The sequence below is a fragment of the Nelumbo lutea genome, chromosome 3, assembly GCF_056320005.1.
Source record: "Nelumbo lutea isolate HS-2025 chromosome 3, American lotus-T2T, whole genome shotgun sequence".
Lineage (NCBI taxonomy): Eukaryota > Viridiplantae > Streptophyta > Magnoliopsida > Proteales > Nelumbonaceae > Nelumbo > Nelumbo lutea.
The window spans coordinates 101,019,564-101,036,592 of NC_142686.1; the positions used below are offsets into that span (position 1 = coordinate 101,019,564).

The window sequence follows — 17,029 nt, forward strand, 5'->3', positions numbered from 1 at the left end:
GGGGCCTTTGGGCAATGGTTAGTCTGTTCAGTGGAAATATTAAAATGAGAGCCAAGATATTATGTTTGAGAATTGAGACCAACGACTAACGAATCCGTCCCATTGGCTCACACATGAGAAGCTTGTAAATGTGTTTTGGACACGTGTCTCCACCTGATACAGTTGGTAGATGGTTGGTACTTGGTAGAAGATCCGGACTCATACCTAATAAGTGACTTGGCAATTGGCATGGTATGTCCTTTCAAAGCAAGGATTAAATATATCCAAAAGCATACTTAATATGAAGAATAAATAGATAAAATACATTCTTGCAATTTTGTCCACTCACTATACTAATGCTTCTAGTTGAACAGGAATATATGTACTGTGATTCAATTAGATGAACAGTTTGCCTCTTTTGATCATGTTATAAACACTGAACCAGTTCAATCAATCACAATATTGCTCTCCCTCGTGTGCCCTAGCTCTCATTCTCTGGAACTCTTCAAAGTTTAAACCCTCTTGAAGAATGACAGAATGTTGCCTTGCTTAGCATTCTTCACACCAGCTTTTCCTGTTTTCTTGTTTCCAGCTTTGCTAGCTGGATTAGATGGAGCAGTGACACTGCCACCTGATGCTGAGGACTTAGACACTGAATTAGATGGAGCAATGGCACCTGATGCTTTAGTCTTGTCCACTGGTTTAGATGGAACAGTGCCATCCAATGCTGGAGACTTAACTGCAGGAGCCCTGTGGTAGTAAACCCAACATTTAGCAAAATGAACAAGAATAATTTGCAGTTCCATTTGTCTGAGAAAATAATATAAATAATGGAAGAAAACATGTTCGTAAATGCCTAAAAAGACCTGCTGATTTGTGGAAAACCCACTGGCTACAAGCAAAATGCAAGGATACCACTGCAATATAGGGGTGTTACAGTTCAACCAGCCAAACCAGATACTCAAAGCCAATCTGAATGGATTATGGCAACCATCTAACCTATGTTTGACCTTCCAGTGATGGGTCCTCTTGGCCCTATTCCAATGATGATTATCAACATTGTGTATGTGCCAAGTATAAGCATTTTCCAGTTTTCCAAGAATCTACATTTTAATTTTGGTCTAGTAAAAGAAAAAAAAATTGTAAATAAGAAGTGACAATTATAAATTTGACCTGTTCACAGAATTCTTGGTTGCATCCTTGTCAGCATTCTTGGTCTCTGTTTCTTCACCCTCCCAAACAACCTCTGTAACTGGAACAAGTATAAGCAAAGTTAAGGTTAACATAGATTTGCTAGTTTGTGCATTACGTGTTAATCCCCTTACATATGCTGCTTCTAGGAAATAAATAGTCATGGGAAACACGGGAATAAACATACAGATGTAAGGAAATATCAAAGAGTGAAGGCACAATGATTTGGCTGAAACATAGCACAACTAAGAAGAGAAACCCAACTAATACAATAATCAAGTTAGTTTCAATGGGGATAGGTACCAAAACCTGAATAGAAAAGGATATTGCTGAGAAAAGCCAAGGTAATGATAAGCAGGACTCTAGGTTGAGATTGGACGAAAACAATAAACCAAATGTGGACATACCTTCTCTCCCACGCTCATCAATCCGTGTCTTGAGCACTTTCCTCCTTTTGGGTGACATAGGAGCAGCATTAGTTGTATCTTTCTTATCTCCATCACTCTCAGGGAAACCATTGTGGATCTTCTCTGACAACAAAATTCTGCCTTTCTTTCCATTGTTAGAAACTCCTGTATCTTCTTTCTGTGGTAGGATAAAATCTTTTTTGGTTGCTTTCTCCTGCTTAATCTTTGATTTTTCTTCTTTCTCTTCAAAATTCATATTGTTTTTCTCAAGAACCAAGGTTTTGTTATTGTGTTTATCATCTATGCTTGATTGCCTTTGTGGAGGTGGATCAGGTGAGGCTAGATTGACTGCATTTTCATAATCATCCTCTTCATCTGAGAAATCAAAAACAACCCTCCTCTTTCTACTGCCTTCACCATTTAAGGTTCTCCTAGGCTTGACATCTTGCTCATCCTCGTCACTGCTAAAATTATCTACTGCTTCATGAGCACATATTTGAGCTTCTGCGGTAACTACATAGAATGTGATTTTTTTAAATAAAAAAAGTCAGCTACAAAAGCCACTCAAGAATGATTCTCATGAGCCATAAAATGCACTAATACTTTAATTAATCATGCCAGTGTATTTAGAGTCGGTACGATTAGCATTTCCCTGTTTTGTGCCAGCTTAATGGAGGAAATGCCAAGTATTGATTAATAATTAATAACAAAAGAAAATATGTAATAGGGAAACTTCATTTTACCACCACCTACCAACGGGGTTTGGAGCAGCACTATTAGTTTCAGCTGGTGGGCAGTTTGGTTTTAACTTTGCAGATGCACGCCCCCAAAATGTGGCCAGTGATCCTCCAGTCCCCTTGTCATTTTGGCCTTTCTTTTTGTTAGCAGGAAATGTAGTAATTTTTTCTTTATCTATATTAGGTTCACTGGCCTGAACAGGCTTGGAACTGCTTTCACTCTTGACATCCTTTGTAGCTACAGTAGAAGACTGCACTCCAATTTTTGGGCTCTCATGCTGTACTTTTCCTTGTACAAATGGAGCAGGAAGAGTTTGATTTGTAGAATTGCTCTTTGATAGCCCTGTGACTCCCACATTTCTAGGTTGTGGAGGCACAACAATGGCAGGTGTTTCATGGGCATTGCGCTTGACAAAGGAATTTGAAACCCCACAGAACCTGGAAAAAGAAAAGGGAAAGCTGTAAATGTCAGAGAGAAGGAAATAGATGCAATACATGCTTTACATATTATGTATATAACTAGGCAACAGCATCATCAGCATCTAAAATCTGAATGCAAACACATAAACAGAAATACATGAATAATGCACACTGAAAAGAAAGAAAGAAAAAAGAACAGAAAAACAACAAAAAATTTGCTTTGAGCTCCTGCACAATTGAAAACAAAAATATTCTTTGCCTAAATCTTTTTGTCCTTTGACACTTGTGATTATCACATGCAAATAGACTGTAAGAAAAAAACAAGAAAACTTAATTACAAGTTCCAGATTCTCCGGAATCCAGATATCATGACATTTGGCAGGATATTCTTGCTAGAAAATTTAAAAAATAAATAAATTCATTGTAAAACCAGTTTGTACAGTATTCTAGGAGAAATTAAAGGATTTTAGTTACTTCATAAACTCAACTGATACCATGATCCTTTCAACTTCTTAATATGTCCATGAAATACACTGACAAAAGTAGGAATAAGTAGTGTTCCATGAATACAGTTTCCCAAAAGAAAATAGAGTTTAAAAATGTCTTGACTCTTGGAATTTCTTAAGATATCAAAAAAAAAAAAAAAAAAGGAATCACACCTGTTGTCCCTCAAGCAATTATTCACAGCTGAAGGCTGATTAAAGAGCTCTTCTGCTTGTACAAATTCAGCATTCCAAAGCACTGCTGGGTCCTTTGGGATGCAAGCTTGGACACTGTAGACCTGAACTGAGAAATTTTCCTCAAATTCTTGTTTGATTTCTGCACAGGAACCAAGAGAAAAATTGGAGTTTGCATTTTTCACTTGAAGCAACTGACTGCTGACATCCAAAGATAAATAATTGGAGGAAAAAGAAAAAATATTTTAGGCAACCATTAATTTACTTATGGCATTACTGCATTAATACCCAAAATTAAAATGTTGATACACCTGATACAACAGATGGGGTGTATTGGTACTTTGAACCTAACAATAACCTTTTTTTTTAGTTTTTTTTTTTTTCAAAATTCTGGAGAGGGGTAAGAATAATAATGCTTAACATTCAAAAAAAACATTTCTTAAAAAAATCCTTAAAAACAATGTATCGATAACTGGCCGATATGTTGCGAAATTTTGATCCTTTTTAGTACCTATTCTTAAATTATTATGTCAAACATGAAACTTGTAGTCACATTTGCAAAGGACTGATAGTTGATGATTAAAGAAACGTCAAAAAAAGAATTGGTTAGGCACATGTCTCGTTTACTTTATGGGGTTACAAATACAATATAATTTTTTAGTATCTTTCTTTAACTTCTGTAAACTAAAATTTAAGAACCAAATTCCATTAAACAAGTATGTGAATAATGTAGATTGTTACAGGTAAGGTCAATGTCCATGTCATTCATGTTTTACTAGCTTAACATTGATAGGTTTGGCAATCTTGGAAACTAACCTTGTCAACCCATTGAAACCAATTTAATTTCAGCAAAACTAACCCAGGAATGAGTTTGGGCCAAGGCCACAAGTTCCACTTTGAAGATAGACTTGCCTACCCCATGCCATTGCAGGCCAAGAGTTAAGTCAGCTTAAGAAAATATAATATGGATTGAACCTTGACAACTAGAAGAAACAAGATATAAGCTCTTAAATAGTTGATGACTTGTGACAACAATACTATTTCCGACTCAGTAATACAATACCATTTGCATTTTTTGGGCATAGCTCTCCCCTTCCCTATGTACAGTAATACAATGCTATTTTCATCTTACAAAAAAAAACTTGTGAGAACAATTGCCTCCATTGAAATATTAATCTGATATAAATTAACATTATTTGAAAGGTAAAATCACCCAAAAAAGGCAAAGTGATTGAGCAATTCTTGGTTGAATGTTCTTTGTATTTTTTCAGCTAAAAATTGTAAATAGAAAAATTATGAGCTGCAAACATGAGATACTACCTCTTTCTTATAAGTAATTAATATTAAAAGATAAGATCATCTAACCTGCAAGTTTTAGTCCAGGAACAAGCCTTATATTGTAAACCGAAGGATTTTTCTTTAACCACCCAGACAATGTATATATTATTTCCAAACCACTTCCATGCTTTTCAATGAACTCCAGAAGCAACCTGATATGATGACAAGCAACTAAATTATAGTGAAGGGAAAGAAGGTTAAAAACTTAAAATTACAAGAAAATTCAATATAGGAATGTATACCTCTTTGCATCATTTGAAGACACTGAGAAGTTGCGACTAAGCCACTTGTAAGACACCTGAGAAGTGAAGTCATTTTACTCCAAGAGTAGCAAAAATGGTAGCAATATCCAATAAAGTTATCAGTAAATAAGTTGTAGTCTTAAAAAGTGAGGACCCAAGATGGGGCACTGCATTTTTTTATCAATACAGGAGTTCATTTCATTAATTTCAACAGAGGCATAAGTAAATAGATTGCTGTTTGAAGTGAGTTCAGCCCCCTTACAATTTGATAGGAACCCCAATTACAAATCTGCCCAAAAGAGTTGTTCCCTATAAATCCCTTGTTTATCCAGTGTGTCATTCATCCCATTTGCTATTCTCTTTATCCATATGAATGTTGCCCCCAAATCCTTCGCTATACTCTTAATCTCTCCTATAATATGCCTGTGGATCCACATACCCGGGTTGTTGTCATTCATCCATGTTATTACCAGCTTTGAATCCCCTTCTACCTCCAAATGTTGATATCCCCGCTTTTTTGCAATCTACATACCTTGAAGTAGGGCCAATACATTGGCTCTTAGAGTCCCTCATTCCAATTGAACCCAAGAAGAATGTCACCACCTTCCCCTCTGCATTCCTAAAGACACCTCCAGTCCCTGACAGACCTTGGCTACCCATGGAGCTTCCATCAAAGTTTAGCTTCACCTGTTAATTGGAGGAGGCTTCCATTCCATCACTATGTTTTCTTTCACCGAGTAGGGATTTGCTACTTCTTTCCAAGCTCTTGAAATATCATCTATTGCAACCACTTGGAAAGTTCCATAGTTTTTTTTTCCAATGAGCAGACTTTAACTTTATTCCTTCCACAATGTCTTCCATGGATCTGCACCTTTCCTTAAAGGTTCTTCCATTTCTTTCTTTCCAAATTGTCCAAACTATTGCTGCCCTAGCTGCCTTCCATAATATTCTCCCTCTCTTTTTTTTTAGTCACATGAACAGGGCATGCAGAAATTTGATAAGGCGTTGTTCACTATTTCCCATATGATTTGATGTATTTCAATCAAACCCATTATTCTTTCATATTTTATATTTGTCAGCTTACATTATTTGATTATTTGGGTAGGAGTACCTTATTAATTGTAAGTGATGAAACTTCCCTGAATCATTTTTGTTCAAATTACAATGATGCTACTTAATTAAAGATATTTTAGTTGTTGTATATAAAACCAACAACTTTAGGCAGTTTTGCATGTTAGGGGAGGGAAGAGGAAGATAATTAAACAATATATGGATAAATACTAATGGGAAATGTTAAGCTAGTGAAAAGATCATGGCAAGACCCAGATGTTCACCATGAAAAACAGTTTTCAAAGAGGTAAACATTCCAAGAGAGATCTGAACTGTATGGCAATGGGCTAAAGGGGCTCACCGTGGTCATTGGACCAGCTTACCATTACTAATAAGTAATATCAAAAAACTGAAAACTAGATTCATAGAGCAGACATGTTAAAATATGATGGAAAAGGTTTAAAAATCCCAAGTTAATATGTATGAGAAAGTTTTGAAAGGCAGAAACAAGGGATTAGCAGTGAATCTTTAAAATGTAACAGCCAAACAATAGCACTAGATGTACAGATAAGAGAGCATCAACTTATTATACAGATATCAAGTGGATGACCTGAAGGCAAGGTTCAAAGTATCAACATGATACACCCTGCATCAGGTGTATCATATCGTATCTCTGGATCCCAATACACCTATTTACAGGTGTTTTACAAAATCTTTTTTATATTAAAATAATATATATATATACTTAAAACTAAAATTTGAGGAAAAAAAAGCTAAAAAAACTAAAAGGTGTATCGGTTAAAGTACCGATACACCTCTGTTGATGCCTAAAAGCCTGCATGAAGGACCAAAGAATAGAAACAGACCAAAACCCAAAAGGTATATTGTATATTGAACCACTCCTAGGAGACTGAGAGTAAAAGCCAAATCCCTGCATTTAAGTCCCAAAATATAATGGACATATTTTACTCGAAAGAGGTAAACTGATGAAACCAAAGAAAGAAAATTCATTCTTGATTTGTTTCAAGGATCAAATTGAAGCCTTGTGAAGGAAAGTTAACCAGAGTTTGGTTAGAGTTTGGACCAGCTAAATGACAAGGATCAAATGAATACCCTTTTGGGAGAGCTATCCTATTACAGCCTTTTAGTTTTCATGAATTTCAAGGCACAGAAAACTAAAATTTTTGGTGAAAAAACGGATAGCCAAAATGGAGGTCATTCAACCACTTAAATGGCTCTCATCTCAAGCTTCCTTTTTAAGCTTTGAATCATCACCCTGTGTTTTCCCTTTAAAACATTCTATATAAGACAAAAGTGTTATTTTCAGTCTTCTTTTCATTAAAAGATTTTTTTTAAGACTTGAACCAGCCCACCGTGCTTTCTTTATCGGTAAAGGGTATTTCTTTTATGCCACCATATTATTTCTTATTGACAAAAGCAACCAAGTTCCAACTGCTATTCCCTAGTTGCTATTGTGAAGCAGCTCAATCTAAGCTTGAGCTGGTCCATACTGGACTATCCTTGTCATATATAATCTGCTATCAATCACACAAAGAACAAAGAAATGGCCCCTTACTCCTCAAATCAATTTATCAATATGAAAAACACTTGAATAACCCAGACTTGTTGAGAAAGAGAGAAAGAGAGAGAGTGTGTGTGTGTGTGAGGGAAATGACCTTCGGATCAATTTATTCATATGAAAAATACTTGAGGTTCAGTTTGGAAAGAGTACAAATACAAATATGTACAGTACAAATACATACAGAATACGAGGTTTTGCACTCTCCATAAGTACATATTTGTACTTTTACTCTAACTGATACTAAATAGCCCAGATTTACGAACAAATATCTCTGATATCTTCATTTCTACTAAAAAAAGAAAAAAAAAAAAAAAACTACATAAAGATTAGCCCAAAGGATATTCACCAGCAACAACTCCAGTACAGGAAAACAGGATCGGCTATTGGATATAAAGCAGAGGATGTTCCAAACTGTTGAACCTAGCTACATCAACATGTACAACATCCATTGTCTACTCGATAGACTATCCAAGCTTCTTAAGATGTCTTATACAGCATTATCACAAATTTGCAGTTCACATCACCAGTAAATCAGAAGAAAAGCATGATCTGAAGTAATAGTAGCTACTGACCCTCTAATTCTCGTTCGATTTCTTCTCCCATGAATTTACCTTGAATACCAAAAATAGATAACAAAAATGGGAAATTCCGGTTAGATAGGCAATAGGTTTTCTGGATGAAAAACCGGTTCAGATATTCCTATATCAACCCAAACAGACTTGACCGAATAACGAATAACAGTGAATAAAATGATAGAAGAAATATTAACAGAAGACAGAACCCTTTGTACCAGCGGGAAGCAACAATACTGGGAAAGGGCAAATGAAAACGATAAGATCAGGAACCAAACACTTATGGGGGGACTATTTCTAGTTATTAATAGTATACGCATATGGTAATTACAAGAAATTTAGGGATAAGTATGAGAAAATCTGATTTATCAGAAGAAGATTGAAGGAAGAAGTAGATGAGATTACCACTTGAAGCTTATCAGAAACGAGAGATTGGATTTCGTCCAGAACACCCATATTTACGACGTCCACCATTTTTCCGGCTACGAAGTTGCCGGGTATTCCCCGGAAAGCGACAAACCTAGGAAACAATCGCCCGGGAAAATAAGTTGTCGCCCCGCTTCTGGGTTCTCTTCTCCCGCCTTTCTCTGCGTTTCAGCTATTTATACGGGTCGGTTCAAAAATGTGTGCTGGTTGAGCCAAGTGCAGAAAAACAGAAATCCGATTCAGTCCTCCCAAGGCGTGTTCACTCCGTAGTCACAGTCACTTATAATCGTTTATTAGGAATATCTATATGTTTTCATTCATGCAGAAATATTTATAGTACACAGCTACAAGTGGAAAGCTGTGAAAATGGTGTGAGCACGGTTTTATGAATACTGAATCCGAGTTCCCATTCTGAAAGTGAAAGGCTGAAGGATCAAAGTTTTGTCGAGGAAATTGCCTGCTGACCGTCCAATGATATTCGGGGAATCATGATTTGATTCCGACCGTTTAAATATATGAAGTGAAAGATTTGTTTGAGATAATTGTGTGTGTTGCTTTTATCGGGTAGAAAATAGAAATACATCTTACGCCACAAATCTAGAACATTTTGTGTGGGAGCCACCTTAAACTACGCAATGATTCGGATTCGTATGATGCATTATCAGCACTAAAACGTCTCCATTAGAAGCCACGAAATCTAAAGTCCGCGTTCAGTGCATCCGTGGGATTATTGGACACGTGAATCCACTAATTACAATCGACGAAGTGTCTCGAGTCAACATTCTTGACGAGCCTTTGACCGTTAACATCGGATAGCCGGTTCAATCAAATACAAAAGGGCCAAAACTAAATAAAAAACGCCAGTTCGAATCCTCCTCCCATTTTGCATTTTATTGCTTCTCCTCCACTGAACGGCGACCATACCACGACGGACAGTGACCAGAATCAGCGGCTGTCGACGATGAAAACTCTGGTAATACGTTCTCTGGCCTCTTCTTCTTCTTCTTACAAAGGGGCTTCCTGTGTTTCCTCTTTTCAACAGAATAATTCACCTCAATTTTTCTAGATGTTTCTTTCTTTTCTCATTCTCTTATTCTAAAAGTAATAATTTTTAGGGTAAATCCCTTAAACTACTTTTATGGTTTAGTTAATTGACTAAGTATATCCTTACTCTTTGAAAATTGATTAATGTTATTCATACTGTTTCTAACAATTAACTAACTCTACCCCTGTTGTTAGCATCCGCTAATGTTCCATCAAAATCCATACACATATGATCTATATTTTTTTAAATCCCAATATTACCCTCATCCGTCTTCAACCTTCTCTTCTTTGACAGCCACAGCAGTGTAGCAACAATGACATCACCACCGGTTCAACACCGAAAAAGAAAAATAAAAGCAGAGTAAGGTTGTTTGGTGTGTTAATCACCTGCGCCGAGGCCTCTCTCCCGTAATCGACACATCAACCGAATGTTTAAACCCTTTAGATGGCCTTGTTTCAAGAACTTGACATACAAGTTCCACTTCCTTATTGATCATTTCTCATAACCTGGATGTCTTTGTCCAATGAATCACACTCTAGCAGAACTGCTCTTCACATTCTCATGCACATGTTCCTCTTCTTGTTCATTTAGCCCAAACATTACTTCTAAGCAAAAAATGAAAGGCTGTCATCAGGAAAGAGAAGTTTCAAAAGAAGTTGAAAATTCTGATGATGTATTTTTGACAACTATTGTTGAAGGAGCCAAGCGGATGCTGTGGAAGATGTCATTCGCAACTCACTGGAATGGATATTTGAGGTGGTGGTTGAGGAAGAGTAATTCCGAGGGATTTATAGAAGCCATGGTTCTATGGCGGACATGTATTCTCTGAAGTCCCTGAAGGCTAAAGCCATGATTCTCTCGATTGTACGTCATGACTCTATATTGTTCATCAATTTCTTCCCTCATTTCTAGAGACAGGCCCTGATTCTTAGTCTAATTACCCAGGGTCATCCTAAGCTTGACATTTGGCATTGATAACACATTTATATGGAATAGGCATGGCTTTGTTGGGATCAAATTGAAACTATAGAACAGAACCAAGTTAAAAGCCAAAAGGATCCAGCGGCAAAAAAATAAAAAACAGAGATGTATTGTGAGAAGTTTGCGACATAGAAAGCTTCAACCTCACTGGTTTGAACATGTTGGTGATGATGGCGTCATGGCAGTAAAAATAGAAATTGGTGAACAATACAAAGAAAAGCTTCACTGGCCAGTGTTTTTTCATATTTGAAAATCCTTTTTAAGTTTTTTTCCTAAGATATAGATATACCTGTTTCGTTGTTTCGGCATCTGTTATGTTATTTACGGTGGAATCTATATCACATACCCTGATAAACTCTCTTATTGGTGATCTAACAGCGAAGCCCGCGAGGGGCAAGGCCGGGGCTAGCCCCCCTCGAGCCAATTCGGACCATGTGCCAATACTTCGGGATAGTAGGACCTACTCATTCGAACTCAAGACTTCACCTCGCGCACCACTCCGGCACCTCGGCTCCAGGTCGCGCGACTGTGAAACCGTACTTAACATCCGTATTCTGAGGCAGCATGCCTGATTGGTCTAGGTCTTGCAAACAGCAATCACGCCGTAACGGCCACCTGCCACTGCCATCTCAGTTGTGGCAGAGGTGGCCCTAACAGAGAGAACAGTGGCGGTTATGCCTACCCCCCACAGAGGCGGTTATACCTGACTTAGCAGAAACTTGGGAGTAAGTGCACCAGGTGGCTATAAGAGGCCTTCCTCCCCCAAGAGAAAGAGGTATGTGATATTTGTGCTTTCTGGTCTTGAAATCTCTTATTTCCCCTTGCCTTCTCAAGAGTATTAACTTGAGATTCGGAGTATTCTACCCGGATTCCTCCCCGGAAATCTCCAGCTTCTTCTTTGTTTCAGGCACCTTCAGCTCCATCAGAGGCGAGGTAACCGGCAGCTAGGACCGACCGTTGCGCATCATCACACCATATTCCCCACAAGCCGTGGGGTAGTTACACTCGTAGTAATGCCCCGCCAGCAAATCGGTCACTCCCTTCCATCCGCTCGTCCACTCATAAACTCTCAAATGCCCGTCCGGCTCCAACTTCAGATACTGAGATGGCAGCGCTGAAGACAAAGTAATATTATTACCATCTGTTTGATTTTGCTTGGCGATCGATATTTAGTCAATAAGAGTTCCATTCAGGAAACTGACTGTTGTCCTTCCTCCATCCGTTTTGTTATCAGTGAACTTCAGCATGAAATAGACCTGCTGAGGATCAGTCTCGGTGAAGAGAAACAAGCCTCTATTAGTAATGTTTAGTGAAAACAAGCCTCCAGTCCAGTTGGTTAAGCATATGCTAGCAGTCAGCTTCTTTCCTTCCAACTTCTGTCCAGGGACCAAACAGTCTGTTGGGTGATCAAAAGATTGCCAGATGATAACGTTGTTTCTATCAAAAAGCACAAGATTTCCTGTCTCGGTCATGTTTAAGCCCACCACGAACTTACCACTGGTCTATGCTGACCAAATTAAAGTCCCATCAAAGTCCCTCAAATTCAAATCTCCATCTGCAGTGAGCTGCAAGGTTGCATTAAGTCCGACGGGTTTGTCTCGATTGGCAGTCCAGACTACTTGTGAGAATCCCAAAGTGGGCATCACGATTCCACCTCCGCTGTTGGTCTGGACTACCAAGATGGCAAAGAGATAAGAGTCGCAGTTGCCGTTGCAGTAGAAGCCACAGGCATATGCTGGGCCGTAACCGGCTAAGTTTCTTCTGAGAAGAATTGATCTTAAGAATGACCCGTCTGAGAAAGGTACTGAATGAGGAAGTAAGCCATTGTTGATCCATAAGTGGAGAAATTGGCGACGGGATAATCAAAAGTTTGGGCGTTAATTGAACACGAAGAAGAGAATAGAAAATAGAGAATGTAAGCAAGAACACAAACCAGAATCCTACTCATGTCCACCTACAATCCTGGCGGATGAGGAGTTTCAGATGCCCCTAGATCCTCAAACAAATTAAGCTTAAGAGGAAATGAAATGGAAGAAACGAGAGGATTAACCTGGAAACAGCAGGGAGGGGTCGTTCTTATTATCATCTATACATAGCAAGTATTGACTTCTTGGATGGATTTCTGAAGATGCAAGTGTCAATAGAATTTTTTAATCACATTTTGTTCCAACCAAGCTACCAACTCTCAGACTTTAGACCAAGTCTTAGCTCGCTAAGCTATTACATGAGCATCAAAATTGCTTCGCCTGCAAAAGTGATCCCATCTAACTAAAACTAAAAAAAAGTCAACTGTTGCCAATACCTGTAAATTATTAATATTGAAATACAAAAACAGAGAGCAAATTGAAATATAAAATATAGAAATATTGTATAAAACACTTACGCTGTGTTTGGTTTAAAGGAAAAAGTAGGGAAAAACATTTATGCCTTTCCCTACTTTTTCCTTCAAACCAAACACGGCCTTAGGATACATCTCTATATTTCTTGTGTTTCTTGCCATCCATTGTTGAAAACATTGTTTCACTATTGCTAGTTTTCGTTTGGCTTTCATGTATCTGATCACACACTTACAGATTTTGGATGCTAAAATTTTTAATTTGCTCTTTGGAAGAGTTGCCAGATTCTTTTTTTGTAAGGAGGAAATCGGATTTCATTTTTCATAGTAGCATGCACACAGCATGTTAATTTTGGATGGTGACATGGTATTATATTAATATGAGGAACTTTAGCCACATATTACTAAATGTGAGCATCAATGGGAATCAGCTTTTCATGCCATTTAAAGGGTGTTATGGGATACTTTGTCTTATCTTTTGTATGCATGCGTTTAAAGGGTGTTATCTCGTTATGGTTTGATATTTTAATTTAACTTTTAGGGGTCGTTCTTTTTTATGGATTTTGAAAGGGGAAAGTTGGTTAATAGGATTTTGATTTCCATTGATCAAAAAACTTATGTTTTTTTTTTAGATTTATGTGGGGATTAGGGAAATTTTATTTTTCTGGGTATCATTTATTTGGGTAAGTGATACCCATCTCTTAGGTGGATAAATAACTTTTCCACCTAGGGGGAAAAGTTGTCAACACTAAATGAGACAAAAAACCCTTTTTAATAATAGATTTTTATGGTAAAAATGGTCATTACCTTATTTATTTGGGAAATAAAAGAACATGAGTAAATGCACTTACTCGGGTAAGTCGTTCCCAAGAAACGCTTACCAGGTGGTGCATTTATCTAGACAAGTAACTTACTGAAAAGCAAACAGGGCCAGGGTAAAAGACTTAAACTCCTCAGTTTGGATCTGCCATGTCATCTGTCACACTTCAAAAGTATGTAGGGAAACAAATTATTTTTTCAATATTTAATTTTCTTTACTCATGAGTACATTATAATCATTTCAGGTTGAGTTTTAGGGGGCAAAATGAACAATATTATTCTAATTTTTTCCTGCCCTTTTATTTAATTTTTTTTTTCTGGAAAAGAAGGTCATTGTGTAGACATACCTAGTTCTGTTTCTTTTGCATTTATGATTTTCTATGTATAAAGGGCAAATTTTTTGGTTCAATTAGAATGAATGAATGTACTTTTGCTAACTACAATGCTTGAAGTACTTCATTGATTGAAAACAAGTTTACAATGCTTTTCCTATATTTACTTGTTCTTGTTTTATAGGAATGAGTCACCGCTAAGCATCCACTCTCAAATACCATCTTAAATGATTTCCTTCAGTTCTATTTACAGATGTTGTTCTTGAAACTGTTCCATCTAATGCTCAAGTCTCTATACTATAAATTCTTAAATATTTCTGAACTACCACGTTACAGCAATCTAATTCTCCATCCAAAACATATTCTTGGTTTGTCATTCTATAGCCAAGCATGGGGTGTGTCTAGTAGTGGACAAAATTAGTGGAGTTTCTGCCTTGGGAAAGGGTCTTAGTTTCTTTGCTTTGCTGAGGCTTGTCATGACTGTTTAGTCTTACATTTGCTTCTCTATCTTAATCTGCATTGCAGGGAGAGCATACACCAATTATGGTAGTTGCATTCTAGTTTTTCTTCTCAATTATTTGATACCATAATGTGTACAAGATTCATAACTGCCGATTAAGTTTGAGGAGAGACTATGTTTCAGAATTTCAGGCCATGTTTGGTTGAATTCTGATTCTTTCTCATTCTTACTCAAGATGAAATTCTAAAATGGAAAGGAATGGGTAAAAATAGACAGAATGAGAAAATATTGCTATGAACCAAACACTTATTTCCTAAAAATGAATTACTTTCAGACTGACAAGTGTCCTATGTTGCTCATTTTCATTCTTCAAAAAAAAAAATGTATCGGTATTCACAAACTGCCAGCCTAGGTCTCCAATAGTCAATGTTTACTAATTGGCATAGATGTTTTGTAAAAGTTATTTTATAAAATTACTTTCGTAAAAATGCTTTTATAAAAGTACTTTCGTAAAAATGCTTTTATAAAAGTACTTTCATAAAAGTGCTTTTATAAATGTGCTTTCCAAAAAACTTTCGTAAAAGTCCTTTTATAAAAGTGCTTTTATAAAAGTGTTTCCATAAAAGTACTTCCATAAAAGTGATTTTGTAAAAGTACTTTTATAAAACTGTTTTTATAAAAGTACTTTTATAAAAGTACTTGAAGGGTATTTGTGTCTTTTCAAATGCCACTTAACAGCTAGTTAATTGATCAGAGGAATTATCAGAGTCCCATTCTCATCACAAGAACCAAAATGGCACCTTGGTCCCTTGGTCCCCTTGGTCCTTGGTCCAAAGTATGGGGTACTAATTGGGAATTTTCCCTTATAAAGATGGTGGTTTAATATAAAATCGACCTCATTACTCAAGACTCAGCCAGGAAGAAACTTTTCATATAGAATAGTAATACAATTAACTTATACTGTTGTACAAACTACAGAGTGAGCATGGGCGTTCAATTCCAGTCATAACTTATATTGTTATACAGACTACAAGTCAATTCCTCCCCCCAATAATCATTGATAGAGCTAGAAACTCATTTATGGAATTTGCTTCGAGTTTTGACAGTAATTCAATGAACGATCCTAGTAAACAGTTTAACCCAGTGAAGTGGATAAATCCAAAACTGGATGAAATCAAAGTAAACTTTGATGCTTCTTGCATTAACAACCAATGCACCATTGCTTGTCTGGCCAGAAACCACCTTGGCCAGATTTTGAACTTCAAAGCTTATGAAATAGGAATTATGATTATTAATCTTGCTGAAGCTTGGGCTACTTGGGAAGCCCACAATCTCACCCTCAATTTCAACGGAAAATCCATCATCATTGAGGGAGATTCAAAGTTAGTTATTGACAGTTTGAAGAGCCAAGTGGACCCTCTATGGAGACTTAGAAGGATTATCAAAGGTTGAAGGTTTTTGGTCAAGAGGATGGGCGGCTTCATCAAGTACGGTCACACTTGTCAGGAAGGTAATCGGGTTGCTAGTTGGCTTGCTAACTATGCTCATTCCAATCATATTTCTTATCCTTCATTGCCCTATTTCTTAAAGGTTATATCTTGTGCTAACATCTGGGGAAGAGCTACCCTCGCTATGTGTGGCTCCTCTTTTCTTGTTTTTATCAAAAAAAAAATTAAGTCATGATGTAAGGAAATCAATAAAAATTATAAAGAAAAGTTCCCCTTAGCCTCTAGTAAGTAGTTTGGAGTTGCTTATCAGAATTGGCAGATCCTCGATTGTTGATTCTCGTTGTTGATCAGAGCAGATAGCCATCAGATAATCTGAAGGCCAACCACTAAAGTTGAGCAAGATAGGCAACCCATGAACCAGTTGTTGTCCACTGTATAATTAAACTTAACAAAAGGGTTCAAAGGGAGTCTGGATCTACTCTTCATAGAGCGCACCTCACACTGACCTAACAGCATGTCTTGGCCGCACATCGAGATCATCTTCTATACTTATATTTATTATTCATGGAGAGATGTTCCCAATATAGGTTGGAATGTGGCTAGGAGGTTGAACTGAGGCACAATCTGTGAGGAGCAGATCCCAAGAAAAGACATAATGAAGCATATGCATATATGTCAACCTACCAGTATACTACTTTAGTGGGGCTAAGGCCTGATCTAAAAATTTATGGGCCTCATGTGGGCCCAGTCCTAGGCCTATACTAAACACAAAACCCAAACCTGGGCCCAAGACCAGAAATTCGCAAGTTAGGCCTATCTTTGTTAGGTTGATGGGTCATTGTTTGTAGGAATGATATTTTTTAGGGTAAATTACAAATAGGTACCATGTACTTGGAAGTGGTGATACTTAAGGTCTCGAACTTTTAAGTGCGACATTTTAGTACCCTAAACTCTTAGAAATATACACTTGAGTTTGGCTATGATAAAA

The 17,029-nt window shown here is 37.1% G+C and overlaps 1 protein-coding gene and 1 long non-coding RNA gene across 2 annotated transcripts; one reads left to right on the forward strand and one right to left on the reverse strand.

The window, feature by feature from the left end:
- Positions 1-253: 253 nt before the first annotated feature.
- On the reverse strand, positions 254-8,969 carry POLD3 (DNA-directed DNA polymerase). The gene is made up of 8 exons (XM_088980002.1): positions 8,601-8,969; positions 4,992-5,047; positions 4,777-4,901; positions 3,394-3,553; positions 2,331-2,752; positions 1,578-2,090; positions 1,153-1,231; positions 254-729 (listed from the first exon to the last, which is right to left on the reverse strand). Exons 1-8 carry the CDS (start codon positions 8,667-8,669, stop codon positions 492-494), a joined length of 1,662 nt encoding a protein of 553 aa, XP_088836128.1. The 5' UTR covers positions 8,670-8,969; the 3' UTR covers positions 254-491.
- A 524-nt stretch (positions 8,970-9,493) lies between these two features.
- LOC148867185 (uncharacterized) lies at positions 9,494-11,844 on the forward strand. The gene is made up of 3 exons (XR_016110574.1): positions 9,494-9,594; positions 11,026-11,422; positions 11,538-11,844. It is a non-coding gene; the product is annotated as an uncharacterized LOC148867185 (long non-coding RNA).
- Positions 11,845-17,029: the final 5,185 nt, after the last annotated feature.